Source organism: Fusarium falciforme, chromosome 7 (genome assembly GCF_026873545.1).
Source record: "Fusarium falciforme chromosome 7, complete sequence".
NCBI classification, from domain to species: Eukaryota; Fungi; Ascomycota; class Sordariomycetes; order Hypocreales; family Nectriaceae; genus Fusarium; species Fusarium falciforme.
Window position 1 is genome coordinate 2,662,023 of NC_070550.1, and position 27,208 is coordinate 2,689,230.

General features: G+C 50.3%; 10 protein-coding genes across 10 annotated transcripts; 6 read left to right on the forward strand and 4 right to left on the reverse strand.

The window, feature by feature from the left end:
- Positions 1 to 412: 412 nt before the first annotated feature.
- Positions 413 to 1,336, forward strand: NCS54_00946000 (Hypothetical protein; the record flags this gene model as incomplete). Its single annotated transcript, XM_053154808.1, has 5 exons — positions 413 to 488; positions 540 to 760; positions 815 to 930; positions 981 to 1,162; positions 1,212 to 1,336. The coding sequence occupies 5 exons, from the start codon at positions 413 to 415 to the stop codon at positions 1,334 to 1,336; spliced, it is 720 nt and encodes a 239-aa protein (XP_053010783.1).
- An 863-nt stretch (positions 1,337 to 2,199) lies between these two features.
- Positions 2,200 to 2,918, forward strand: NCS54_00946100 (CFEM domain-containing protein; the record flags this gene model as incomplete). Its single annotated transcript, XM_053154809.1, has 3 exons — positions 2,200 to 2,304; positions 2,356 to 2,525; positions 2,579 to 2,918. The coding sequence occupies 3 exons, from the start codon at positions 2,200 to 2,202 to the stop codon at positions 2,916 to 2,918; spliced, it is 615 nt and encodes a 204-aa protein (XP_053010784.1).
- Positions 2,919 to 5,053: 2,135 nt separating this feature from the next.
- On the forward strand, positions 5,054 to 6,048 carry NCS54_00946200 (Hypothetical protein; the record flags this gene model as incomplete). Its single annotated transcript, XM_053154810.1, has 4 exons — positions 5,054 to 5,074; positions 5,124 to 5,500; positions 5,555 to 5,622; positions 5,669 to 6,048. 4 exons carry the CDS (start codon positions 5,054 to 5,056, stop codon positions 6,046 to 6,048), a joined length of 846 nt encoding a protein of 281 aa, XP_053010785.1.
- Positions 6,049 to 8,669: 2,621 nt separating this feature from the next.
- NCS54_00946300 (Hypothetical protein) lies at positions 8,670 to 11,088 on the reverse strand (the record flags this gene model as incomplete). The annotated part of the gene is made up of 2 exons (XM_053154811.1): positions 8,670 to 10,993; positions 11,043 to 11,088. The coding sequence occupies 2 exons, from the start codon at positions 11,086 to 11,088 to the stop codon at positions 8,670 to 8,672; spliced, it is 2,370 nt and encodes a 789-aa protein (XP_053010786.1).
- Positions 11,089 to 12,569: 1,481 nt separating this feature from the next.
- NCS54_00946400 (Hypothetical protein) lies at positions 12,570 to 13,520 on the forward strand (the record flags this gene model as incomplete). The annotated part of the gene is made up of 1 exon (XM_053154812.1): positions 12,570 to 13,520. One exon carries the CDS (start codon positions 12,570 to 12,572, stop codon positions 13,518 to 13,520), a length of 951 nt encoding a protein of 316 aa, XP_053010787.1.
- Positions 13,521 to 13,634: 114 nt separating this feature from the next.
- On the reverse strand, positions 13,635 to 14,300 carry NCS54_00946500 (Hypothetical protein; the record flags this gene model as incomplete). The annotated part of the gene is made up of 1 exon (XM_053154813.1): positions 13,635 to 14,300. Exon 1 carries the CDS (start codon positions 14,256 to 14,258, stop codon positions 13,635 to 13,637), a length of 624 nt encoding a protein of 207 aa, XP_053010788.1. The 5' UTR covers positions 14,259 to 14,300.
- Positions 14,301 to 14,973: 673 nt separating this feature from the next.
- On the reverse strand, positions 14,974 to 15,660 carry NCS54_00946600 (Hypothetical protein; the record flags this gene model as incomplete). The annotated part of the gene is made up of 1 exon (XM_053154814.1): positions 14,974 to 15,660. One exon carries the CDS (start codon positions 15,658 to 15,660, stop codon positions 14,974 to 14,976), a length of 687 nt encoding a protein of 228 aa, XP_053010789.1.
- A 2,186-nt stretch (positions 15,661 to 17,846) lies between these two features.
- On the forward strand, positions 17,847 to 19,432 carry NCS54_00946700 (Amine oxidase; the record flags this gene model as incomplete). Its single annotated transcript, XM_053154815.1, has 2 exons — positions 17,847 to 18,048; positions 18,102 to 19,432. The coding sequence occupies 2 exons, from the start codon at positions 17,847 to 17,849 to the stop codon at positions 19,430 to 19,432; spliced, it is 1,533 nt and encodes a 510-aa protein (XP_053010790.1).
- Positions 19,433 to 22,317: 2,885 nt separating this feature from the next.
- NCS54_00946800 (Hypothetical protein) lies at positions 22,318 to 23,166 on the forward strand (the record flags this gene model as incomplete). Its single annotated transcript, XM_053154816.1, has 2 exons — positions 22,318 to 22,493; positions 22,542 to 23,166. 2 exons carry the CDS (start codon positions 22,318 to 22,320, stop codon positions 23,164 to 23,166), a joined length of 801 nt encoding a protein of 266 aa, XP_053010791.1.
- A 1,488-nt stretch (positions 23,167 to 24,654) lies between these two features.
- On the reverse strand, positions 24,655 to 25,986 carry NCS54_00946900 (DUF3533 domain-containing protein; the record flags this gene model as incomplete). The annotated part of the gene is made up of 1 exon (XM_053154817.1): positions 24,655 to 25,986. The coding sequence occupies one exon, from the start codon at positions 25,984 to 25,986 to the stop codon at positions 24,655 to 24,657; it is 1,332 nt and encodes a 443-aa protein (XP_053010792.1).
- Between the last annotated feature and the right edge of the window lie 1,222 nt (positions 25,987 to 27,208).

Consider the following 27,208-nt stretch of genomic DNA (forward strand, 5'->3'; position numbering starts at 1 on the left):
GACGTCTCCAACCAAGGCCGTCATCCACAACAGCGAAAGACACTTATCGGCACATGGCACCGGAACACACGGTGGGAACTTTGGAAATGATGTCAGAACCAGCTGCCATACCCATTGGGGAATGCCGCGCGATAGCTAATCAGGACCAAACTTTCAACTACTGTCGATCGGCAGTTGGAGAAACCAATCTCTCCTGTGATTGAGCTGAAGGTCGAAGGCTATTCTATTCAGCTGGAAACGCTCGACTGCTCATTGGCTTCCACAAACGTAATTTCGCATGGTTATCAGACGGTTGGTTCCGATCGTCCCCGCTCTCACAAGTATAACTCCAGCGTCGCGGACAGTCCGGATGCCAGATGTTTCCTCACCAACTCTCACCCAAAATAAGCTTATTTAACACCAGAATTTCAGTATGGCTCCTCCAAAGAAGGCTCTCATCGCCATCACATCTGCTCACGCCCCTCTGTACGAGGGAGGCAAAGAGACTGGTAACAGAACCCTTCTCTGAGTACCCGCCATCACTCGCTGACCGCAGATAGGACTCTTTATTACCGAAGCCCTCCATCCCTTCAATGTCTTCAAGGAGGCAGGCTTCGAGACTGATCTGGTCTCTGAAACGGGCACCTGCCAGCCCGACTGGCTCTCAACCACCAAGGACTGGCTGCCAGAGAAGGACCGCGAGGTTTGGGAGGATCACGATAGCGAGTTCCGATCCAAGGTTGACAACTTGATGAAACCCAGCGACATTCATGCTGAAGATGTGAGTTTTTCTGCAAAGTATCTTTATCCGTTTGTGCTGACTTGATGGACTTAGTACGGCTTATTCTTTGCCTCGGCTGGTCACGCATCTTTGATTGACTACCCGGAAGCCTCGGGTCTTCAATCGATTGCATCCAAGATCTACGTCGATGGAGGCATTGTATGCGCTGTGTACGGTTGTCCCTGGCGCTGTGTGATCCAGTATCTAATGACCATTCCAGCTGTCACGGCGGTGCCATCTTCCCCAACACCATTGACCCTCGAACTGGAGAGTCCATCATCGCCGGCAAGAAAGTGACAGGTTTCACCACCAAGGGCGAGGAGGAAGAGGGTGTCCTGGACACCATCAAGAGCTGGCATAGACCCACCATCGAGGCTGCTGCGGCAGATGCTGGTGCCACTTGTGAGTCTTGGCGATAAAGCCTTGCAATAATCTTCTAACAAGCCCCTAGACATATCTCCTCCAGGTCCCTGGGATGCCTTCACCCACACTGATGGTCATATCGTGACAGGTGCGAACCCTGCGAGCGCCCATGTCACAGCCGAGGCTGCCGTCAAGGCTTTTGATATGCTGTAGCCATGATTTCCAGGAGGAAAAGGTTAAAAGAGGGATTGCAACTGCAGAAACTGAGGCTGAGCACCCCGTGGGGCGAAAGTGACAGGGCTCCTAGGCTGAACAAACAAGGCTGAATTGAAAGTGTTTTGTCTCATTCCATGAAACTCTCAATTTTAAGCGATCAGTGGCGGCGCCTCCTGGATTCTTCAGGCTGCCGGTTCGAGACAGCGACTAGCATCGCCAGTCATGTTTGGTGTCAGCCACGTGCCCATGATTTTGATGTGTGCCCCATCCATCTTGTCTCACACGACGCGCTTGGTCTCCTATTGTTCGGTGCTATCAGATCAGAGGCCCATTTCCCTGCAAAACACGTTTCTCGAAATCAACAACTAGGCCGCCCTCTCTTCAACTCTGCCACTGGCATAGAGACTATGGCACATCCCAAGTCCAGAACCGAAACGGTGATCTGGCCGATTTTCATTCAAACGGTTGTCTCGGGATCAACAACATGATCAAGGGCAATGAAAAAGCCTCGTGCATGGCCTTGACTCGGGAGCCTGATCGTGAAGCCGCCAAGGAAACTCATCTTTTCGGCGACTTGGCATTGGAAGCGGGCCAATAACCGATCACAACATGATTTATGCTTATGTAGGGCGTCGATGGCTTTGTTACTAGATCTGCCACAATCGGGCCCAGAACTGTCTTCTTACGCTTTGCGGCCCATGGCGTTCCTCACATGCCTCCTGTAATCCGCCTGCCAGGACGCCTGACGGCAGAGGAATGTAGGGATTTTGGGAAAATCCTCCCCTCGATAAACAGAGCCTCCTTCTTGTCTCTCAAGAATCCCATCATTGTTACCTACATTCTTCATCTTTACTCTCAACATGCGGACTCTATCGTTTGTGCTGTTTTCGCTGACTGGGATCTTAGCTTTGGAGAACGGCAGTGATAATGGAGGCGTTGGGGCGGCCCAAATGCCAGATTGCGCAGTACGTAACCCGATCCCAATCTCAGAAGCCGCTACTCACATCTTCTTCCAGGTAAATTGCATCAAAGAACATGTACCCAACTCTGGCTGCGACCTGCCTCACATTACATGTCTATGCGATCCCGACTTCCGTACAAAGCACGGCCCTGCAATCGCACCTTGTCTCATCGTGTTGTGTGATGCCAACGAGATCAACAAAGTTCAGAATGCTTGGAGAGATCAGTGCGACGGGGTACCTAGCACGCAAAAGGACCAGGAGAGTGTCAAGTCTTTAGTAGAGGAGGATGCTTCAACTGCCGTCGTTGTTTCTGCCTCGTCGACGATTGCGATAAGCGACGTTACCGTGCAGACTTCAAGAACGGAAGTACCCAACATCTTGGCTCGAGTCCTGGTCGAAAAGACTTTAATACCAACGACCATGATATTGATGCAAAAGCTGGCGCCAAGATTAACCCCACTGAGGTCAACACCAAGACGAACCCCAACACCAACAACCTCGAGTTCAACCTCGAGCGAAACTTCAACTTCAACTTCAAGCTCGACCCCAAGACAAACGCCAACGCCAACGCCGAAATCCTCGACGAGTTCTACCAGCTCATCAGAAAGCGAAACTGAATCCACAAGCTCGACAACGAGTAGCACGTCCACAGGGACACAAAAATCGACCCCTACCCCAACCCCGGCTAGAACCCCAGTGCCAAACAGCAATCAGTCAGGCCAGGGGCTTACTACGGGCGCCAAGGTTGGCATTGGTGTTGGAGTATCCTTTGGTGTTGTCGGAATGGCTTGTCTTGCGGCAACTCTGTGGCTCAGAACACGAGAGAAGGCCCCTCCTGTCACACCTACGCAAGAAATCCAGGATGTAGGCAAAGGGGGGTTGTCAGCTACAACGGCTCAACATGTGCAAGCATCGTAGATTGATGGACGTGATGCTCCACAGGAGTTAGCGGCTTGACCTTGCCCAGCGGGAGCGGCTGTTAAGAGGGGATTTCGGCTTCGGGTTTGGAGTTGTACGTGTAGATTAGAAACTGCTCTTAATAACTACCATTGCTATGTTGATAATAAGACGCATTGTAATCTCTCAGGACGGTTGTGGCATGGGAGGGGACGTCTTCATCTGATCATTGCTCTGTGCCGTCACAAGGTTGGTCAAGATAGTACAGTAGGGTGACTCTCGAGTCTTGTAGCGCTTAGGATTCCATGGCAACCCTATGATATCAGTCCACAGTGTCTCCCCTTCTAAACAGGGTTCACGAGAACTAGAGGATACTTGAATGCAGGCTAGCCACCCAAAGAGCCTCAACCAGTGTGGTCAGCGTCTGTATTGAGGTTAGACTGTACGAGAGACTACAACTGGTTCTTCTGCAGACGAAATTCAACACTCAGCTTCTTAGCTCCGGGAGCCACCCGGCGCCTCGGGGAATTATTTTTACTTTGACCATGGAAAGAGTAGTTTCAGATCCTCTTCGTGGACTACAAAGACTAAACACATCCAGACCGCTTACTGCAATTGTAAGTGGTGGCGCCCTGTAAATTTGCCCTAATCGGCAATTGGGTAGGGCTTCAGATGATTCCCAGGTCTAAATGCCTCAACTCGAACATCTGGCGATCGAATTGTGCTCTCTACTAATGTGCATGGCACTGCTTCCTCATGAGACGAGAAGCACCTTGATTAATAATTCTTCAAGTCGAAATAAGATTCATACCAGCCCTGGTCCGCTCCACTTGCTAGTCAGGCAGTACTTGACGGTTCATCGGGTGCGTTACCGTGTGCTCGGGTCGGCGACGCGTCTCCAAGGCGATCAACAAATCGGAAATGCTGGAGATTTTTCTTAGTCGTGGTCCGGGAGCCTCCGGGTTACATTGTTTCGAGTCCTGGCTCGTGACGTCTTCAGAGTTCTGTGCTACTGCACAGGCAATATGTAAGACCTAACCACGTTGCAGGTCAGAGCGCGATCCAACCCAAGGTCAGCCTCAACTTGTGAAACTGAACCTCCTCGTAGGAATGAAATGAAGGAGTTTCTCTTTTTGGTTTTTGTAAATAGCGGTGAAGCGACTGAGACACATTAAACAAAGCAAAGCTGAAGCCCACAATCTTTTTATCATTTTCACCCAAACAGAACAAGCGGGATCGACGACGACAGCGTCATCATCCCCGCGCTACGAGTCATGATCCCAAGCGAAAGGGTGTTCCCGATAAAACCCAGCCAAACACGTTGTGCCATGGGCTGAGCTAGGAAGCACTAGTGTCAAGTCTGGGTGCTGGGGGGGCGGGTTGTTGAGGCGCGCGGGGAACAGTACCTACGATACTGTAGATCATGGTCACAAGCAAACAATAAAGTTGTTCTTAAATGGCCGAGGGGGCGAGGTTCTAGAAAAAGAGAGATTGCTGTCGTCCTCTCGCCTCTTCTTCTTCAAGTAAAGCTATCGCCACATCCTCCATGGCAGTCGATCCGAACGCGACGACGGTAGAACCTACCGGCCTCGGACGCACCCTTCTCGGCCTCACATTATTTTTTCCGTTTCCCGTTGTAATAGTACTTGTTTTGAGATGTTGGATCAGGTTAAAGCACAAGGTGTTTGGCGTGGATGATTGGCTCATGGTAATTGGATGGGTAGGTCGCACACATTCCCTGAAATATTCAAGGCTAATGGCAAGGGTCAAGATGTTATATATGGGAGTTACAGGCGTCGTTGCTCGGGGGGTATACGCGGGGATTGGTACGAGAGATGCACAATTGAATGCCAAAATGCAGAGTGACGGCCGGAGAGTGAGTCGCGTCCAACATCGCAAAGGACCTGCTGACAGCCCATTGGCAGTTTCTCTATTACTTTCAGGTCATCTATTGCTGCTCGTTACTATTCATCAAGGGATCCATCTGCGTCATGCTCCTCCGAATCGCCGTCGGACGAACCTACCGCATCATCATCTGGGCGACACTGATATTATCAACCCTCTCCACCACCGTCGTCATTATTGGCCTTTTTGTCATCTGCCGACCGATTTCCGCCGCTTGGGGCCACCCTGGAAAATGCTCCCCAACTATTGTCATCGCGAGCCTCGGATATCTCGTCTCAACTGGTGCCGTTGTGACAGATTGGACTTGTGCCATTTTGCCTGGATTCATGCTCTACAAGACGAACATGAAGACGTCAATGAAGATACTAATTACCATAATTCTGGGATTGGGTGTTCTGTAGGTCCCACCGTTACTCTTTTTCCTCTGTTCAAATCATACTGACTGAGATAGTGCCTCCGTTGCGACCATCGTCAGGTTCCCTGATGTGAAGTATTACACACAACTTGATGATTACTTATGTGAGTTGACGAATATGGCTTCAGGCTTGGGCTAACCATGAGCTAGACAACGTGGCAAATATTGTTATTTGGTCAATAGTGGAATCCGGAGTAGGAATCATCGCTAGTTCACTACCGTCTCTAGGAAGACTTCTCAAGAACCGATTCCACACCGAGTCATCGAGTGGCCAACCTCCCGCCGCTCAAGTCGTGCCGTACGCAGGATCGAACAGAGCAACCATCACGACCAACACTTCAGCAGGCTCACGGCCTTTCTACAAGAGCGTGGGTTCTAGCACGGTGGGGGATGAAGACAGAGGTCAGTTTGATGATGGGGTATCAAGTCGAAAGATTTATGTTCAGGTTGATCTAGAGATGCAGTCGTTGGAGAGGCCTATGACGCCTCGGAGGTCGCATGGGTCTCAGGATGAGCTTGTGAGACAGTAATCAATATAGCTACGAGAAGATGATGAAATGAGATATCAGGACTTTAATGCCCAAGAATGGACCATGTAATTATAATTCAACAACGAGTGCTGTCTACAGTATTGATACGTTCGGGTCTCTTGCCGCTGCTCAGTTGGCAGATGGCATCGAAAGCCCCAGATCTTACAACGTGGTTGCTTTCGTGCATTCAAATTCCTACAGTGAGCTCAAGACATGTTTAAACGAACCAATAGGCAAGTTTACTGCTTCACAGTAGTAATTTGTTTGCTATCTTAACAAGACTACCCAGCGGCACATCCTCACCCTGCTCCAGTTCAACTACCCCTCTTCCGCTTCTTCTTCTTGTATCTCTCCTCCTGGCACTTGATACACTGCTCCTCATTCACCTTGGTTTGACCCTTGATCGTGCGCTTGGGGCAATCCGGCCTGCTCGATCCGCATTTCGCTTCATTCATCTGAAAGTTGACCACGAAGCCGCACTTTTGGCAAACGACTTCGTTCTCGTAGGTGATGCACATGGCGATTTTTTCGTGGTGGCTATGATGATCTCTTCGTAGTGGATTTTGTTTGGGTAAGGATATCTGCTCCCAGGGGTAGAGACGAGACAAGGTAAGCTCCTTAAGTATTTGGGTTTCGTGCCTTGTCCAGTGTTTCTTTGTGCGGCTGGTCCGATAATCAAAGACGGGAAACATGATCAGGCGAGCCCATTCGCCCGATGACGAGCCTTTATTCATAGCCTTTGCTACCCCTTATTCATTGACTTTGCTCTGAAGCGCAATGATGAACATCACCGGGACGTCTGCAAAGCTTTGAGCGATTGTACGAGATTCATACTGAGTATCTGCCGACAAATGTACCCCTCGCTGTTTTGTGGAAGTGGGACGCCCCCAGGTAAAGCTATTTTCTCCTATCCTGCCAAACACTCAACGTCCAATGAATCAATGTAAGCAATGAAGGCCTTCTCTTCACGTGGGCATTGCCGAGCCGAGCCGTGGATTGATGATAACCAAGGCTTATTCTCGCTCGCCTGAGACTAGTTCAGCTGTCCTCCTTTTCATTCTTCTCCTTCTCCTTCTCCTTCTCCTTCTCCTTCTCCTTCTCCTTCTCCTTCTCCTTCTCCTTCTCCTTCTTCTTCCTTTCCTCCTCGCACTTGGGACACTGGGACTCATCCACTTTGAGGGTACTCACAAGCAAGTGCTTGTGGCAACCCCATTTGTCTGATCCGCATAGCGTCTCTGCCTCCCGGGAGCATATCTGGTGGCCACACTTCTTGCAGAGGTCTAGGTCTCGGTATACGATGCACATGGTAACTTCTATGTGGCGATTCTGTCGTGGTGAGCTTTTCGCGGCGGCCTCTTCTCGGCGGTTTCTTCGTGGTGGTTTGTTCGTGGTCGTAGTTTTTTTTGTTGCTTCATCTGGGAGGAGTAGAGATGAGAAGATTTGAGCTCCTTAAGTATTTACTCTTGGTACCTTAATCAGGATTCCTTTACGCGGCCTTCTTGATAATCTAGATCATAACACCATCCCCAGACATGCTTTTTTGCTCAGGTGACTGACTCTTCTTTGTCCATGATTTACCTATGCCCCAGAATCGCAAAGCACATGGTGGCCACAGTTCCTTACCAACACTGAGCCATCTTGCTTTCTCATAACGTTATTGTTTCATCCTTGCCAACGGCCGCTCCTCATTCAAGGATAGTGTGTCACCAGTCCCGATTATCCTTGCTGCATCCCTCATCTACCTGTATAAAAGCTTTCGTACTCTCAATATCACCGTTTTCACTCGGACACGCGACGTTCCCTCTTTCTTCTTGTTGTCATAAGAGACGCCTCTGAAAAAGTTCCAAAGAGTCCATCATCCATGATGACAAAGACCACAGTTTTAAGTTCACTCTTGCCTGTGACTGAGTCATTATTCTGGGACTTCTTTGTTCTGCAAATCTTTGCAGACTGCTATCGCCCTCGTGACTCTAATCAAATGAGAAAGGTCGCTTCTTAGTGTTATCTCTGCTCTTGTTGATCTGATTTTCATCTCATAGAACCTCCCCTTTTGGAATCCCCTGCGCGGCAAAGAGACCAATAGAGTCAGATGGGCAAATCTCACTTCCATCAAAAAGCAAGGGGGATTCATTAGCAGATAATCAGGATGGATGTCTTACAGTCGCTCCAGTCAGCTGAACGGCGAAAGCGTTCTCTCCACTTGGGCATGGCCGGGAACCGTGTACTGGTGAGAACCAGGGCTTTTTCTCACGGGACTGTATCAATTTTGAGTAAAGGAGAGACGATAAGCTGGCTCAAGTCTATAGATCACGCCGCGGTGTCATTAAGATAGCTCCAGTCACAATTTCACCGAACAAGTGAAAAGCCAGCCCTTGATTCACTCATCATGCCCCCTCCGCCATCTCTCAACAATCACATCCAGAACACTTGCAGTGACCAGCAACACGATTCACTCCTCCAGATAAGCTTTGCACATGATCCGGCATCCTGGACACCAGCACTTGTCCCATGCCTGTCGGCGACCAGGACTTCCAGCACCATTTCCTGTCATAACGAAGACAGCATGATCTGGCTTGGTAGCTAAACATCAAGCAAACGGTGAAACAATCATAGTTGGCTTATTATTCAAAAGGGTCATCAAAAAGTTGCTGCATCTTTTCTGAGGGATCGTCCACTCTGATCCGAAACTCACTATCAGGCTCCGGTCTCTCAGAAACATCAGGCAAAGGGATAGTCTGCTCATCGATCTTGACCATCCAATCATTGCGGAAAAAGTCGAGGCTGAATTGGTATCCTTCAGCGAATTCGTGAAACGTTAGAGGCGGGACAATGATTCCAGGAGCCTCGACTTCTTCTCCGACCAAGACGAACTCGGAGGGGAGTGTGTCATCGGCCCAGCAGGCAGCAAAGTTGATTCGAGGGAGAGTTTTGCCATTCTTGGACCGAAGAAAGAAGACTTTTTCGTTGACAATCTTGATCTTCTCCTCGTTGATGACTATTTCTTCGTCGAGTATGAGCAGTGGTGCCCCGAATAGCTTCTCCCGAGAATATTCACAGCACGCATCATATGCATCCATGATCTCGTTGTTCTTCCAAGGATTGAACATGGGAAATGAATGCATAGGACAACAGCCGTCTCCGTCTTCGTCGAATTCTTCAAGTTCCTCTGGTTCCCCATCCCAATCTTCGAGCTGCCATTCCAGGGGCTTGCTGGGTCCTGTTTTGATGAGTGATTCGACGTCGGTCTTCGTCAGGTGTCTGATGCTTGTCTTTCCCTTGACTTCACCAGCAGCCAATGAGGTCCATATCTCATCAGTACTTTCGAATCTTCTTTCAAGCGTTGTCGATGCCACCAATGACTGAAACGATTTCTGCCCAATTTTGCAGTTGAAATAATCGAGCACAGCCAGCAGGGCACATTCTTTCGGAGTGACTCCACCACTCTTCAAAAACCAGTAGTTGTACCCATTTGTAAGGAACCGTACCCCCTGGAACTGCTTCGACAAGTAGACCGGTGGCCGGGTGGCAGCCTTTTCAAGTGCCCAATGCAGCGAGTTTGCCCTCTCAAAGCACTCATTAGCATAGGAGGACAGGCCCTGGTCAAACATGCTCTGCCACGACATGTAACAGGCCTCAGCAAACAGCCCAGCAATCTCGTTGTTGTGTTCCAGTTGATCGTCCCTGAAAACAAGCTCGGTGCGGATGAAGACTTTCTGCCCATCCAAAAACGGCCAGCCTTCATGCTCGTATTTTTGGTCAAAGATGGTACAAGTGAATTCTCGAACGTCATTGAATGAGACATCTTCGATACGCAGGGCAGGATCGCTATGGCCCGTTGTCAAGTTGATGAGCATGGTGTACTTGGAAATTTGAGACCGAGAGCTGTCGTAATACGGTATATCGAGATGGCTCTGGAAGTGGGAATCGTCTGTGTTGAATCTGTTGCATCGGAAGACGTAGTTGACAAACTCAAACGATGACTTTAGCTGACCCCCAGAGAGCTTGTCAAGAACATCGCTCGATTGCAAGGCTTCGGTGAGCACTTGACTGAGTATCGATGAGTGAAATATGAACCGGTCTCCGCCACGTGTAGTCTTGTTCAACGGCGGAACATACAAGTCGAGCTCAGACAAAGCTTTCAAGGGGGTGAGCATGTCGCCTTGCAAGTCGCAGGTAAAGACCTCGCGACTGGGTATTGTTTGTGCTGCATTCTCCAATGACAGGGCCTCCTCAGGCCTCACTGATGACATGTTTGACTCGAACCAGGAGTCCAAGTGAATAATGTTCTCGAAGTTGTGGTAAGAGAGATCGGCCGGGTTGACAAAGACGGCGAACAACTTGGGCGTAGGCATGATTTGAGCGTACAGCTCTGAAGCCTCTTTTCCGATTTTTTCATCTAAATTTTCGATGAACTTTGTGATGCTGAACTCCTTGGATGGGTAGAATGAGATGTTGAGTCCGCCGATCTTCCTCACTCCAAGATCTTGATCAACCAAGTCGATCATACCTTGAAGGATGACTTTCTCTGGCTGTTGCAAGAGGCCTGCTGCTTCTGCAATGTACAGGTCGCGAGTACCAACAGCAATGATTTTGTGCTGGTCTGGAGTCAATGACTGATATGTGGAAGCGCCGTGCGGATCCTCCAACAGCTCTGAGAAGAATGACAAGGTGCGGAATCGGACAGCGTCTGGCGCGTCTGGTTGAGAGATATCAAAGACCAAAGGGCACACCCTCCCACTGAGGACTCTTCCTCCGATCGCATCACGCATCCAATCGAGGTTCTTGAGGTCCTCCTGGGACAGTGAGGACTTGATCTTGGTCTCATCCCATGAGAATGATCCATTGGGCTCAATCTCGCACCATCTAGCACAAGAACCCACAGGCCGAGTTCTTGGCTCGTTTTGAGCTTCACCGGTTTCAATCTCTGTCTGGGTCTTGGGTTTTTCTTTGTGTTGTCAGCAGAGCGTATGCTCCATCCATATCCGCTCACTTACTAGGTCCGGGTCCCTCTCCTGGGTCGGACAGCTTTCGTCCCGCCATGTCTGAAATCAAGGAAGCGTACTCCGGAGAAGAGTCTATAAAACGGGGAGTGTGCAATTGACAATATGTGACGAGTTCACGGGTCAAAAAGCATGTCTGTTCACGATGCGTCGCAGGCAGCCAAGGCAGATTCACGCGCCAGCAACGCCCATTTGCCTGTTCTAGGCAGGCGGTGAGACAAGTGATCCGGCAGAATTTCGTCTTGGGAAAGTTGAGGGTAGGAGCCTACGGCATTGAACTCTTCTTCACAACTTCACTCCACGACGCAAGAAGAGAGGCACCAGGCCAAAAAATTGAACTCGAGAAGCTCGCCTTGCTGCTCTGCGTAATCTGGGAATCGAACCCAGGGCTCCCCGACGTTACTCGAATGGCAACGGAGAATTTTACCACTAAACCAATTACGCTTTGGTGTTGTTGATGTCTCGGCCTCGCTACCACATCTCAGGTGGTGGATGCAGACGGTGTCCTCCAAGAGGAAGGAATGGACACTGGGACTGTGGGACGGAATGGCAGTTGAGCTCTTGGTGCTACTGTGTGAATGCTAGCAGCAAATTCACTGCGTTGACCTGGGTGAAGGCCTCTCACATCGAGGTCCTCTGAACAAACAACCCCAACATGCAACTCCATAGCTGCAAGGTCACTGTTCTGTGTCAAAACTTGTGGGTTGTAATCGGCACAGGAGGGACCTAAACTAGCTTCTCTAAAGTAAGCCAAGCTTGCATGCTGCCAGCCAACTCGACGCTGTAGTCTCCTCCCGGGGCGCTGGTCTTATTCTCCTAGCGCTTACAGCTCGCCGCTCGTAGTTCGCTTGCCTTCTAATTTGAGGAAAATTGACATAGTCTCAGAAGAGCTGCAATGGTGATGCTGTTGGCGTTTGAGGCTGCCCTGAAAACTAGGCCAGTCTCCCTGACACTGTCTAGTCTGGGCAGTCGACGGCTCGTATAGAAAAAATGAAGAAGGGCGTTCCCAAAGCGAATAGAACAATGTAAAGCAAAGAATGCCTCAGATGTTCGATTCGGTGTGCCAGACGTCCAATACGGGCTAAAGCAGGAGGTCGCCAAGTTCACCGCTACCAGCCCCCCGAGTTTAACCCCATCGGTCAAATGTCCAGGGTTGGAAAAGTCTCTTGTTCTAATCCATAAATAGTTGTCTGAGATTGGCGCCCAGTTTCAGATGATCGCTTGGCTTGGAGATGCGACGGCAGATGCTAGTGTGACGTTGCAGGGGTGGTTGCGACGAATGCGAAACAGGGTCAGAGCTGTCAACTTGGAAGCGAAGGGGCATCTTGAAAACTCCATTTCAGTCATTATATAAGTCACTGTATCTAGTAGTCTGAATTTGTTTGTATCATCACACTCTTTCTCATCTCTCCTGTTTATACTACCTCTTCACTTCTCTGTGGCCGGCCCACCCTCATTTTTATACTCTCTCACTCCATTCGCTCCCATTTACCCGGTCTCTTACACTCTTTGATCGTCATCATGAAGGCTGTTTCGATTCTTTACTTCCTCACTGTGGCCTCTGCCATGTCCATTCAGCCGAGACAATTCGGCGGACGATTCCGTGGAGGGTTCGGCGGAGGTGGCAATTTTGACAACGGTGTTGCTCCAGTCAATGGCAACGTGCCACAGAACGACAACGGCAACGCTAATGTCCCGCAAAATGGTAACGGCGGCAACGGCAATGGAAATGGCAATGGCAACGATGACGCCAACGGTGATGCCAACGGTGATGCCAATGGGGATGCCAACGGTGATGCCAACGGGGATGCCAACGGGGATGCCAACGGGGATGTTCCGCAAAACAACGACGGCGGCAACAACAACAACAACAACAACAACAACAACAACAACAACAACAACACCGGAGCCGATGGCGGCGCAGCCGACGATACTACCAATGGAGGCGGCGCAGCTAATGATGCTACCAACGGAGGCGGCGCAGCTGACGGCACCACTGACAATGATGGCACAGCTGGCGATAATACCAATGGAGGCGGTGATCAGGCAGCCAATGGCCAGACGGTTGTCTTTACCGAAATCGGTGGCGTACCGGGCAATGAATGCCTCACCTTCCGCAACAACGGCGAAATCGTCGATGCCGCATGCGTCAACGAAGCCATCGACCGTCAAATCACTCCATCTGCTGTCAACGGTGCGAATGCGCTCCGCGTTCAGCGAACATTCACAGCGGGATTCAGACCTGACCTTGTTGACGTTCAGGCTTGCGTCGGATTCAATGGAACGCATTTCCGTGCTGAGGATTGCAATGCGCAGGGTATTGAGCTGGTCACTTTCAGCAACGGCGAGTTGAGGGCTTCTGGAGGCGCTTGTGCTAGTGGTCACGATGATCTGGCGCAGATGACGGTTGATGCTGCAGGAAACACTTGTGCTACTTACACGACAACCAATGTTCAGCCTGCGGCCGCATAAAGGGTTCTGAATATTCGGTCTATCCCAGTGTTCATCTCCTAGAAGCTGGTAACTGGCTCTTAAGATCCCAGACACCTGGGCCCTCAGGTGGAATGTAGCTAGAGAGTATAAACTTCAAATAGTAATATCCTTTCGAACCAACTGCCTTCCCAAGTCCTCCCGTATGTAAACCTCATTGAACTGTCTCAAAAACGGATCACACATCATGCCATCAAAAGCCTTGACGAGATCTTCATCACGGCCTTCAGTGAGATGCACGATACGCCAAGTGTTGACAGGGTTCTCCTCATTTCCAACCGCACAGTGTTCGACGTGAAACAACGGCTGCTTTTCCCCGCTCGTGATTTTGGCGCCATCGGGAAGAGTCGCTTCTGATACTCCAAGAAAGAATGCCTTTTGATTGACATGATCGAGACAAACGCGCTCTATAACTGTTGTGTATTGATCGGGATCCTTCCACATCCTTTGGTCCGTGATGCGTATAAAGTACTCGAGAGACCCCTCTTTGGTATGGTCGACTACCTTCAAGCTCCCGGGACGGATGACGTGGCTGATGTATTTGTCTGGACCCAGCGCCTTCTTCACTTCCATATCCCATAGAAGGGACTTGGTATAAGTAAATGGCTCATCGACAGTATAGTTGTTCCTAATGATGGCGTTTACGTCCGCATCCGGAGTAGTGATGGCCGTGTTCTTGGGGTTCGCAAATGCGGCTTCAAAGGTCTCGGCGTAACTCATATTCGTGATTTGAAGGCAGTCAAATGGCGCTGCTGGATTTCTTTAGGAAACAGCGAAGCTTCCAAGGAGCCAACACCTTGTGGCCAACTGGCTGGTCTTCTCTTAAGCGAGCCCAGCCGAGCTGACAAATGCAGCGGGTTGCATGAGCCAGGAATGTGCATCACGTAACCTAAGTGCATTGCAGCTACTCCGTACAAATAGAATGGAATGCCAAGAGTCAGCATGGAATAACCTCGGTTCTTCCTCTGTAAGCCTGGATTCTACCACCACAATCTTAATAGCTTGACAAGCACGTCACGAATGATGCGACAATCAAAGATAAAAGTGAACAGAATCGCATAGTATGAAAGACATTTGAGAGTATCGACTCCAATTCTGGGCGATCCAGTGTCGCTCTCACAGATCCTAAAGGAAACGGGGAGTAAATCAACATGTCATAACCAGTCAGAAAACGGTGTTCGTCGAGTTGTCAGAAAACCGCATCGAGTACTCTTTAGACAATATCACCTCACAATGACTTATGGTCATATCACACTACACATCTCAACGCAATGATATGTTTAACTTCCGTATTCCGTCTATGTGAATTATTGCTCATTCTCATATACAACGTAGCTATTTACAGTCTTTCTCATATGACTATATACATAGCCTCGCCAGTTTGTCTTGCAGACTCTCTCATTACAGCCGGCGACACCAATTTCAACTGCCTCAATTATGGCAAAGGGAGCACCGTCACGATGCAAAGAGCGTTGACACAGGCGCAGATGTTGGCTCCCTGATCCAAACAGAACGAAGCACCTACGCATTGAGTATCACTGCCACATGCAAATTCGGGCAAGGCGGTGGTGGTCATTGTTGCCATCGTCGTCGGCTTGAGGTAGCACATCAGGTTGATACAGCCGCAGCGCATGGGATCGCACACTCCGCCACGCAGGTCGCAGTCCGCATCATTTTGGCATGGGAATAGACCAGCAGGGAAGAAGGTCGAAGTGGATGTGCTTGCGGTCTCGGTCTCGGTCTCGGTCGAGCTTGCCGTTGTCGAAGTGATGGTGATGTAGGTTGAAGATGTTTCAGCTGAAGAGGATGTGGCAGTGGTTGTCGCATCAGTGCTGACAGTCGATGTAGCCGTTGTGGATTCCGTAGCGGAGGATGTGGTTGTTTCGGCAGATGAGGAGTCAGTAGTCGAAGCAGTGGTAGTTTCGACACCTGAGGACTCGGTGGTCGAAGACGAGCTGATTTCAATCGATGACTCAGTAGCCGTCGAAGACTCGACAGTCGAGGTGGTGGTTTCAGCCGTTGTTGGCAACGTAGTGGAGCGAGTCGGATAGCACACTTTGCCCTTGGCGGCGCCAACCGACAGCAAGACGATAACGCCAGTCAACAGCTTGGAGGAGACCATAGTAACGAGTGACAGGTGCGATTTGCAGTGGAGAACGAGACATGAGAGCTGCTGAGAAAAGGACGACAGCCGACAGTCTCCTATAAATCTCCCTTGACGCTGTCCTAAGCTGGCGTCAGCAAGCCTCAAGAACACAGCTAGCAAAAGCTATTGCCCAACATGCATCTTTAGTCCAGGAACACAGGGATTGTTGCCTTGCTGATCGTTATTAACGCGGCGACAAACTTGGAGGAAGTTGTTCCAACTCATATTAAACGGCTTGGTCGTCCAATCCGCGACTTGAACCTGGCGCGAATATGTGGATACTTTTCAATAGTTTCTTGTTAGTCCAAGCCAGGTCTTCTGAATCGACGATCTCTCCTCGCTTGGGATAGTTGACGTCAGAGGCCGCTTGCCCCGGACAGGGGAAGCTCGTATGCCCAATCGCAAGTTGGACTAGTCAACCTCTTATCAGGAGCTAAAGTTGGGGCTGTTGTCAGCTTGCGAAGGCTGAAATTGTGGCTGACAACAACAAGGCCATACCAAAACATCTTCATCGTCTCGTGCGTTCCCGTGCTCTGGGGAACGAGACCACCAGATATCAGTCTGGAGCCCCAGCTGCGATGCAATAGAAGGGAATGAGGGACCAGAATTGTTAGGGGAGGGTGGGTGAAGAGATGTTGCCTCATCATACGAAAGTTGAATTGGTAGGATGAAATACCTTACAGATCTCGGGCAATAGTAGATTATTACGCTTCGAAGGACTGTCCACGTTCTATCGAGCAGGTGTCTTAAGATTGATTTGTGCTGTATGCTCAAAGAAATTCTCAGTCGATAGTTGTGGCATGTCGACTTAACCAAGTTGAACCACGGCCACCTAAACACATTAAGGTTCAAAAATGATACCGGTTTTAATATACACTCACAAAACTGGCCAAGGAGTTTTCGGAAGCATCTATGGGACATGCTCGTGATAGGAACGAGGAACAATTCTGGGTCAAAATCCGGTCGTTATAGGGTAGGGAAGCCACCATCTCATGTCTTCCCCCACAGTTAGGCAATCAATTGGCATGGGCCATCGTGTTGTGTATCAAAGCCCTACAAGCTAGGTAAATTCAACGGATAGCATCACGGCTCTTCCGCTTACTATACCTTGGCTCAGCATAGCTGTTGAGGGTGTCCGGTAGATGTTAGGTATGCTGCTTAACCGATACTATTTGCTTGAGTATGGGTGATAACAGATAAGTGCTTATCGAGATAAGATGGCGTCTTATCTGTTATCTTGCTAACATGGGGAAGCGTCGCCGGAACCTCGGATGCCGCAACTTGCAGCCCATTGGTTACTGGAAGGGCTGCGTTCTGGAACTATACTAAATCTAGTAGCACTCCCAACCGCGGACATTTGCGGAGTTAGAGAGCTATCTTGGTCTGGATCACAACCCGAACAATGAGATACCTCGTATGGACTCTATCCAGATGGAGGTTTCTCTCCACCGTGCGGCCTCGTTGGATTGCTTGTTGACGACCCAAGACTATACTAGAACTGAAGAATACGATAACTTGTGGACAATTGGGATTTGCCGCTCTCTCTGGCAGTGACAGGATCAGTGGGCAGCATTGTATGAGAATGGAGAACAAACCAATCCTGGTCCCGCTGTCGAACCCAGGATAATTGTCGACTGATTCCGCGCCTTGGCAAATCTAGATCCCCATGGGGATGCTTGACAGCAAGCGGGGTCACCCTTGATGCGTTACAAGCGGCCAAATCTGTTGCGATAACTCGACCTGATATCATGACGCGGTCTTGGGCTCAGCAGAACCTCAAAGCTGGCGGTGTTCGAGTTAATACCCTTTTCAGCAATTTCCAACGCTAAAAGGACGTCACCGTATCAACGTCAAGGATACTTCATTAAGTAAGCATCCGCGCTGCGGATCGATGCTGTGTTGAGTAAGGCGCGTCGCTGAAGCTAGATCTTGATTGGGAAATATCTCGAACTTCACACCCCCGCATGTTCCAAACCTTGGAGCTCTGGAGCTTCAAAGGTCGGCATTCGCTTTCATTCTTAAGCCTGACTTTGCACCTCTCTGTCTTAAATATCTTCTCTTAGCCGCATCAGTGTCGAAGTGGATTGATCAGATTGCCTCAATTGCAACAGCTTTAATTGTTCTTTGCTTCACTTTTCCCCTCCCTCGCAAACCCCCTCACAATGTCCCCCTACCACGCCAATCTCTCCAATGAGGGGCACACCTACACCAAGCAGCACGGCTTGGTCGCTGGTCTCCGCACATACGGTGTCGTGCAGCCAGAGCGCAAGATCCGACAAGTCGACGACGGCAATGTCTGGGAGGCTATTGTCATTGGCTCCGGTTATGCCGGTCTGATTGCCGCCCGTGACCTTGTCAAGGCTGGTGAGTAGTGAGAGAGGAGAAACATGCGGAAATATGCCGTTGACATTTTGCAGGCAAGAAGACTCTCCTCATTGAGGCCCGAGACCGTGTTGGTGGTCGAACCTGGAGCGCTGAGCTTGATGGCACAACATACGAGATGGGCGGCACCTGGATCTCACACGTCCACGGTCGCGTATTCGGCGAGATGGTGCGCTACGGTCTCAAGGACGACGTCTCCATGACCCGCACCGAAAACGGCGGCTGCGATTACTTCACCCTCGATACAGGTTCCGGTTCCAGAAAGTTCACCCACAAGGAGGCTGGTGAGATGACTGCCAGAGCCTGGGGCATCTTTATCAACATTGATGGCAACAACGGTCGCGACATCTGCCCTCTCCCTTACTCAACGCTTGGCAACTCGCGTGTTAGTGCCAATCAGGTCAAGGCTGTCGATCAGCTCTCATGCCGTGACCGTATCGACCAGATCAAGGATCAGCTGAGCGCCGATGAGCTTGCTCTTCTTGAGTCGCTAGTTCCGCACATTGGAGGTGGCTCCGTTGAGAATTTTGGGTTCCTTGAGATGCTCCGCGCTCAGGCTCTTCAAGGCTACGATATCGCCACTTTTGAGGAAGTTTGGACCCTGTACAAGATCCGTGAGGGTCAGTCTACGCTCGCCCGTCGTATTTTCGACGACGCCGTCCGACTTGGCCTCCAGTATTCGTTCAAGACCCCCATCAAGTCCATCGTCGAGAGAGAAGGAATCGTGTCCCTCCACACCCCTAACGGCAAGATCTTCCGTGCCCAGCGGGTTGTCAACACCATCCCCATCGCCGTCCTCCCCGACATCCACTTCGACCCTCCTCTGTCGCCTCTCCGCCAGGAAGCCATCAAGATTGGCCAGGTTGACTATCTGACCAAGATCCATGCCGAAGTTGAGGGAGATCTCCGAGGTCTCCGAGGATGCACTTGGCCTGGTGACATGCTGTATGTCTACGGAGATGGCTTCTGTGCTGGTGGCAAGACCACCCGTATCACCTCATTCGCTGGCGACAACCGTGGCAAACTTGACCCCCTTAAGGAGCCCGAGCGTCTCGAGACGGCTCTGAAGAGATTCCACCCTATGGATATCAAGAAGGTCGTCTTCCACGACTGGGTCTCTGACCCCTACGCCAAGGCCGGTGCTGCCTGGTATCCCGCTGGTTTCCTCACCAAGTACCTCGCAGAGCTTCAGAGCCGTCATGGAAACGTCTTCATGGCCAACGCTGACTGGGCTAACGGATGGAGATCTTTTATCGAGGGTGCGATGGAGCAGGGTGCTCTTGCTGCGGATCAGGTCTTGAACGAACTTGGCATTCTTGGCGCCAACCCTGCTCCGGGCGAATACCAGCGCCCCTCGAGACTGTAAGAGGAAACCTGGGGATGTGGTTTTTTTTAGCCAAGATTGTATTGTAAAATGATAGCAGATTGAGAACCTTCACGGACTGTGGCTGCCCAAGAGGCAAAACGTACATACCACTTCTGATCTCCCGGGGCCAATGCCAGCCCAGATTCTATACATATGAAGTACAAGTATATTCTATCTGCGTCTTGAACTAGAAAGTGCAATAAGCGGCACACATAACTCGTGTATCTGACCTCAATACTGATTCTAGGTCGGTATGGATTGCGCCTTTTCTCGAGGAAACAGCATGGAGAGAGTGTCTTTCTCACGATATAACTGTTGGGGTTGAAGTGCTAAAGAGACGAGAAATTACCGATGAGAGCAAGGTATGAAAACCGATCATATCAGGGTCTTTTGTCAGAGCTGGCTCTGAAGTGCCACTCGCTCCTGGATTTCTTCCTGCTTTCTGAAAATTCAACTTGATGAGATTCATTCTGCTGTCTCACTACGGAAAAGCCGTCGACTGCCATGATTTGATTTGAATATGCTGGGATCGGGAACCTGGATGCAGAAAGACTAGGTGGTCCAATCACTGTTTCGATTTTCGCTCTTCGTGAGGCTGTCATTCGAGAACCAACACTTGCCCACCATCACGAAGAACCTTCGTCATTCTACGTTTGTTACGGTGCATAGAGCCCTGACTGATCGGCAGCTTGCATCACCAACAGTCTTCAGGTATCTTTCAGTTTGCAAAAAGCCGAGCCAAGTATAACTCCGCCCCGAGTCTCTCAAAACGAACCCCCTCCCTGCCAAGTTTGTTCCACATGTATATTTGCCGATCGTCGTACCTCACCGAAGATATTGTGCCATTGTGACTATGAAGCCAAAAGGTCTCTGCGTCGAGGATGCTCAGGCCCCTGCCAGCGACCATGTGCGAACACGCCGCCCAGAGTGGTGTACATTATCAAACAGGATAGTTGCCACCACATTGGAAGGACCCCCTGCCATGCCACTTGAATAATCTCGGGAGATTCCATATTGTTTCTGAGTGATCTGCCCTGCAAGACAAGTGTTAAGACAAAGTGGTTTTCTGTTGGCATCGACATCTACTGAATGCTGTAGAAATAGACTTGAACGGCAGACCTAGCCGACTTCAAAGTGAGACTTGAAGTCGAATAACTAAGAAAATAGCTTGCAGGAGAGTAATATTCTATAGAGGAGTCAATCTTCAACTCACCTACACAGTCTTTCCTCTGTCATGTAGGTTAAAGGGCCGATAGCTTCGGGTGTTGGTTGTCAGCGGCCCTCACGCAACGAAACAAGGCGGTGTAGTCGCAGCTCCAGCGCGCATATGCAGCAATAAATCAAGGAGCTGAATCCTCGGGAGATGACGACAAGTGTGACGAAACTGCTGGCCGAGAACTTGATCCTCCAAGTTTGTCAGCAGTTATGATGGATTGATAACAAGATTTGGGCTTCATGGACTGTACAAGGAAACAAGTTGGCTAACTTGGCATTGCCGAGGATATTGGGGACCATGCCACGGTTTGGCCATGTGTGGCATGGCTCAAGCCAAATCAAGGATCTTGACGCATATCCTGCTACTTCACTGCCACCCTCCGCATACCGGGGAGCAGCACACCTTGTCTCAGGAACTTTTTCGCGGCACCTGTAGCGAGCGCGGGGGTAGTTTGCACCGGTAGCACTGTTCAAGTTAAAATGTCAAAGTATGCTTAGAAGGAATACTGCATGACACTTCTGTTAAGATGCGGCCTGACTCAGGCTTGGCAATCTGCAACTCGAGCATCACCATCATCCCAATTTTGGGGCTCGGTACCGGATACAGAACGTTATGACGCGGAAAGTTGGGGTTTTGTGCATGATCGACAGCCTTGGAACTTTGTTAATTTGCCTAGAACGTAACGGTAATGTGTCAAACAGAACATAACCAACAACCAAGCCCCCCTGGTCGTGACACTGACAGCCCGGATGTGCAACGGCGAATTCGGCAACCAGTGCGAAACCACTGCGAGTGCTCCTTTTATCAAATCAAGACGCAAGCCACCGTTTCAAACAAGACGATCGGGTGACGTAGGCGTAGACACGATACGCTGGGGCCCGGGGTTATCTGTGGAGGATCGGATCCTACAAGCCTCGAGCGCCTACCCATGCCTCGTGCTGGGGCCAGCTGAGAGTCGCCCTTGCAGTGCCACCGCCAATGGTCAAAATCCCTCGAATTTTCGTATGAGGTACCTTGTCTTGATCTGCGGCAGGTGCATACAGCCTACCTTAGTACGGCAAGGTGCCTTGCAAGGCGTTGAGCGTCCAATTGAGACTGGTATCAGGACTCACTGCCTCAGCTAATCGCCCTCAGCTGCACGTTTGCCCGACTCCTTGAATATTACCGAGTAGGCTTTGTTTCTTAAGCCCAGTAAGCTCTTAAGGTTAATCTTAATAAACATAATACATTGTTTGGTGGCTGAGCCTCGCGCGGGTCGGACATGCAAGCCGCCTCCGACAGAGGAATACGATCCTCGCCGCCGGCAGTTGCATCTAGACAGTGACTTGCCTATCAGCCCCAGGAGCTTGACGATCCTACCCGTCGTGGATTTGTGTGAAGCGGCAGAGTGAAGGATGAGACCCCATGAGGCACAACCTCGGTGTGGACTGAGCGTCTAGAAGACGTCACTCATGCTCAGCTCGTCCGAGGCAGGGTGCGTCTCACAGGCTTTCGGTTGTGAGATGAAGACCTGATGATGGAAATGATCAGACCCGAGTGATAGAGACTTCAGGTATAAAGAGGAAGGGACGACTTGCCTTTCAATAGCTTCATCAGCCAACAACACACTCTCATCTCCTCAAGAGATTCATACTCATCATCAATTTCAACTCTACCCATTCTATTCAACATGACAAAGAACTCTGGCCTGGCTGCCAAGGGCATGGTGCTCCTCTTTGCCACCACCGCTTTTGCAAACCCCATTGAGAACCTCTACCGCGAGCTCCTCAAGCGCGATGAGCCTCCCCGTGCCCTCGACGAGCACTGCTCTGAAGAGGAAAAGAAGTGGCAGCCTGCCTTGGACTTGTAAGCTGAACGGTAACACAATCGCGGCTGATGCTGACTTTGAGACAGTGACAAGGACAGCTGCTACAACGTGCCAGCCATCGACAAGGACGGCAACATCGCTACTGGCGACACGGTCGATTACCAATATTCGTGGTCTGACAAGTGCCGCGACATTGAAGACCTTGATAACAACAACGTCTACGTGCGCACTCGCTGCAACAACCACTGGTGTGGTTACTTGTACGACTACTACTTTGAGCGTGATCAATCCGTTCAGGGTGTCATCAGCGGCGGCCACCGACACGACTGGGAGCACATTGCCGTCTTCACCAAGGACAATGAGGGCGTTCAAGTCGTCGCCGCCTCCGCTCACGGTGACTATGACACCAAGAAGGCTGGCGATGTTCGCTTCCACGAGGACACACACGCCAAGATTGTCTACCACAAGGATGGCGGCTCTACTCACGCCTTCCGCTTCGCTAGTGAAGAGGACGACGAGATCGAGAACCACAAGGGATACTGGTTTGTTGGACCTCTCGTCAACTGGGAGGGCTTTCCCAGTGGTGAGATCCGCGACAAGCTCATGAACCACGACTTTGGCGATGCGAACGTTGGCATCAAGGACGGGAGCTTCAAGGCTAACCTGGACCGCGCTCGTAACGACCTTGTTGACGGCTTCAACAGCGGTTAAATGCAGTGATTGAATTTGGAGCTGAGAGCTTCATCTGTGAGAAGAAAAAGAGTGGAGGAGATGGGATTGGGATCTTTCTTGTCTATAGCTGGACTGTGACCTTCAGATTGACCTGTACTTTTCATTTCAATACATTGTGCGCGCGCATATCCTTCTAGCACATTTGTTGGTGAACTCACCTTACTGTCGACATCTCACTCATTCGGACCTAAAACCTGGAGCATGAGGGCACGAAACACACGTTGCCATTTCAATGTAAAATCGATCCTATTGATATTCTAAAGCTATCTAATCCCACCTAGGCCTCGAAGCCGAATCACACGTCAACCAATTTCAGTCTGAGGCGTAATTTGCGTTCGTATCTGCTCGCCGAGTAAATGGCCCCTGGGCAACATATCCAAGGGAGGTGTCAACGGCCGAACCCCAGCAATACATAGGCCCAGTGTGGAATTAAACAAGATTAAAGACCTTTTCTCGCTTCGTTTATGCTTAAAATATCTTATAAAGTGACGAGTGTCGTCGGGAATACGAAATCCAATCTCGTAATTGGGTTTGTTCCGAGCGGGCCGGCCCGGGGCTGCATGACCCCACCAGGTTGACCTCGACCCCGGCAAAGACTGTCTTGGAGACGATCATCTCCCCTGCCAAGGCCATTGAGACTTATAGAAAGATACATATGCCGTGGCGGATAGTGCTTCTCGTCGTGGACCGAAATAGGGCCCAAACCTACAGCCTTGTAATGCCTATATCGAGTGCTCGAGATGATGATGGCATATGGTATGCCCTCACGTAAAGCAATGCCGTTAGCAAGTTACTCTACCTATTATTCCGCTGGACTCAATTCTTAGTGTCATTATGGCTGACTGTCAGGGCAGGGTTAAACACATCTGACAGATGGATCTGTCAGCTTACAGCTCGGGTATCGCATCTCCTCCCATGCAGCAACTACGTCATTGTCAAGACGGAGCTTAAGCTCGCCCCGAAGGCCCGAAGAATACTAGTTGGATAGCATTTGAGTTCAGCTATTAGATTGTCTTGATACATTAGCTACGATATAGTAAAGTATCTATATATCTTACCATAGGCTACATGACCTGGCTTGCCATCTAAATGCTCTTGTATCTACTACTCACCTTGGGATGACGCTAGCAAGGGATTGCATGACAACGTCAAGATCAAGCAAGTCGACTAAACTGGACATCAGCTTCGTCTATTCTTGTTAGTGCTGACGGATTCCACCTGACTTTAACGACTTGTCTGTGAAAGACGTATATAAACCAGACTCAAGGAATTAGCTTTGCTAACTTTTCACTGAGAGAAGGATCGAGTTATAAGTCAAAAAGTGAGAAGATTTCGAGTAGTGATGTTCTATTATTATACTACAGGAAGTAAAAATACTGCAATGCTTGCGTAATGCTCTATCGTGTCTATAAGGATGCCATGTTGGCGCATCAATGGGGTATATGTCTATCAGGTTCCTTTTTTCCCTTACTCCTCCTTCCCCTCAGTGGCAGTAGCAGCTTGTGGTGCCGCCGCCTGCGCCAGACATCTTTTCCTGATGCTAAACACGGCCGTGACGTGTCCCACCACCCACCAAGCAAACAGAATGGGGAGACCGATGTGCAGGTAGTTGCCGCATCCGGACCAAACCTCGATCAGAACGATCCAAAGAGCATGAGCGGGGAATGCGTATCCGATGCGGTAGAATCCAGCCATGAGCTCAAAGGGGAAAATACAGGCCGCAACGTTGACCATGAACCATGTGAGCAGGAAAAATGGTGTGAGTGGCATCGGTACAAAACTGTTTATAGTCGATTCCAGCACTTGGAAGTTGGTATCCATAAACAGCCAGAACGTCAACCACGTGAGAGCCCAGTGTCCACCGTTGACACCCCAATCCTCGCGGAAAGCCCAGATATATCCAGTAACAACGATGGCGAACAGCATCGAAAAGATCTTGCCGGTGATGAATCGCATCACGTAGACGTGGCTGATGCGCATGCTCTTGTGGATGCCAAAGCTGTCAAAGATGCCGTTCATGGCGAGAACGTAGAAGAACTGGCCCAGAATAGCCATGACGATGTTGATGGTGTTGTAGAGGTTTCTCGCGGCTTGGTTCGTAGGACGGATCACGTCGGGGGCTCCCTGAATGGGGTTGAGGTAGGCTTGGATGGCGGCGGGATCGCTGCTGTTGACGTTGCCAAAGGCGGCTTGGCCTTCCTTTGTTCGGTAGTAGCCACCTCGCATGGCGCCGAGGAGGGATTGGAAGTTGGAGACGAGGTATCCAGATGCTGTGGTTGGGTATCTGGCGCTGTTGTAGATGAATGTCACACTGTCCGTAGGGTCGTAGTTCTGGGCTGCAGAGCCGCCTTCGATAGCAGCAGCAAGACGGTCAGATGCGCCCTTGTGAATGAAGACGGCTCCCCAGTAATCGGCCTTGCACACGCTGTGCCTCACATCTTCAGGGTCGGGGTAGTCGGAGGATGATTGAAAGTCGAGGGATGGGAATTTGCGGCTCTGCAGACCCTGGTAGGCAGTTGAGACTGACTCTCCAATAGGGCCACCATCGTAATCAACAACGAGGATGTTAAGCGCCGATACTCGATCGTTAACTTTGAAGGATGCACCGAAAAGGTATGAAAGGTCGGCAAGGAAGACGACGAGGATGGCCACCATGACGCCCATAAGGACCTTGACGGCCAAGACCCTTTTCTGACGCCATTCTGGCGCGTTGATGCCCTGTCTTGCAGGACTCGACATGTCCAAGTCGTCGTGCAGTGTCGGCTCAGGGGAGGACTGCCGGATAGTGTTGTCGGACATGGCTGCTGCAGATGTAGTTGTTTGCCAGTGAAAGGAGTCAGGGAGCGGCCGACCGGGAATAACCTGACTTTTCTCAACCATGAACCAAATAATGGGAAGAGGGAGCTTAAGAATAAAACAAACGTCAGGCCATTTTCTGGGGAGCGGAACCTTTCCTGGGCTCATGGCCCGTAAAAGGGACCAAAGCAGGCTCTTTGCGAAATTCATTCATTGGTCCGTTGGCGGGATTACAATGGACCTCAGCTTGCCCCCTTCGGTGTTCCTGGTAAGGCCGAGTCGCGAGGGAGCGAGAACGATCTTTTTGCGACAACGTCATTGGACAGTTTCAGGATTAGATCTTGAAATGATAAGATAAGTTTCCGTTTTTCTCTCCGGTCATATGGCCGTGCTCCGACTTTGATGGTCTCTCGGTCCCGGGGCGCGTGTCCGAAGGCCGAGACCGGATTGTTGGACTAAACTCCGGGCACCGACCAACAACCAACAGCTCGCTTTTAGTGAGGGTTACCCGAGTGCGATGAATTGATGCAGGCCCTCCCCAATGAAATGGAGTTACGAATCATCAGTTGTCCGAGGCCTATGCGATTGTGAACGTCCGCATTCTCGGCCTGGTGATAACCGGAGATTGCTACATGAGTCACTAACATGAGGAGGAATCTAGATAAGCATTAAAAGACTTGCACTAACGAAATCTAAGCTGTTTCGAACTTGATGCTATCCATATCTCTAACGTTTAGCCTGGGCTGTTGCTTGCTAATCACTCGTGCGTGGCACGGACTCTACGGATTACCGAGGTGCGAACCCCGTAGGGATAGATTATTGATCAATAGTCGTCATTCGTTCAATGCCCTACGACATTCAGCCAGGGTTCTGTTATTTTGGCGTCATGCAAGCTCTATCGGTTGACGATTAATACGTCTTGGGGACGTTTTGGGACTTGGTGAGTCGTTTTACAGACGCGTAACGCGCACGCGGCCACTGTAAGCGGTCGCGCGGGTTCCAAGCTGACCACAACATCAATCACGCTGCCTGGATCTTTTGACTGCATTTATCCGATTGTCGCGGGTTTAGTACCCGGATCGGCGACCAACAAGGCCACATGGCGCGCTAGAATTCATCATGCTTGAGGCTCGGGTCAAGTGACGAGGTTATCTCCGAGATCCCTGCCCGGGCAATTGAGCATCTAAATCCGGTCCGACTCTTATTGGCCGAGCTGACGAATGCG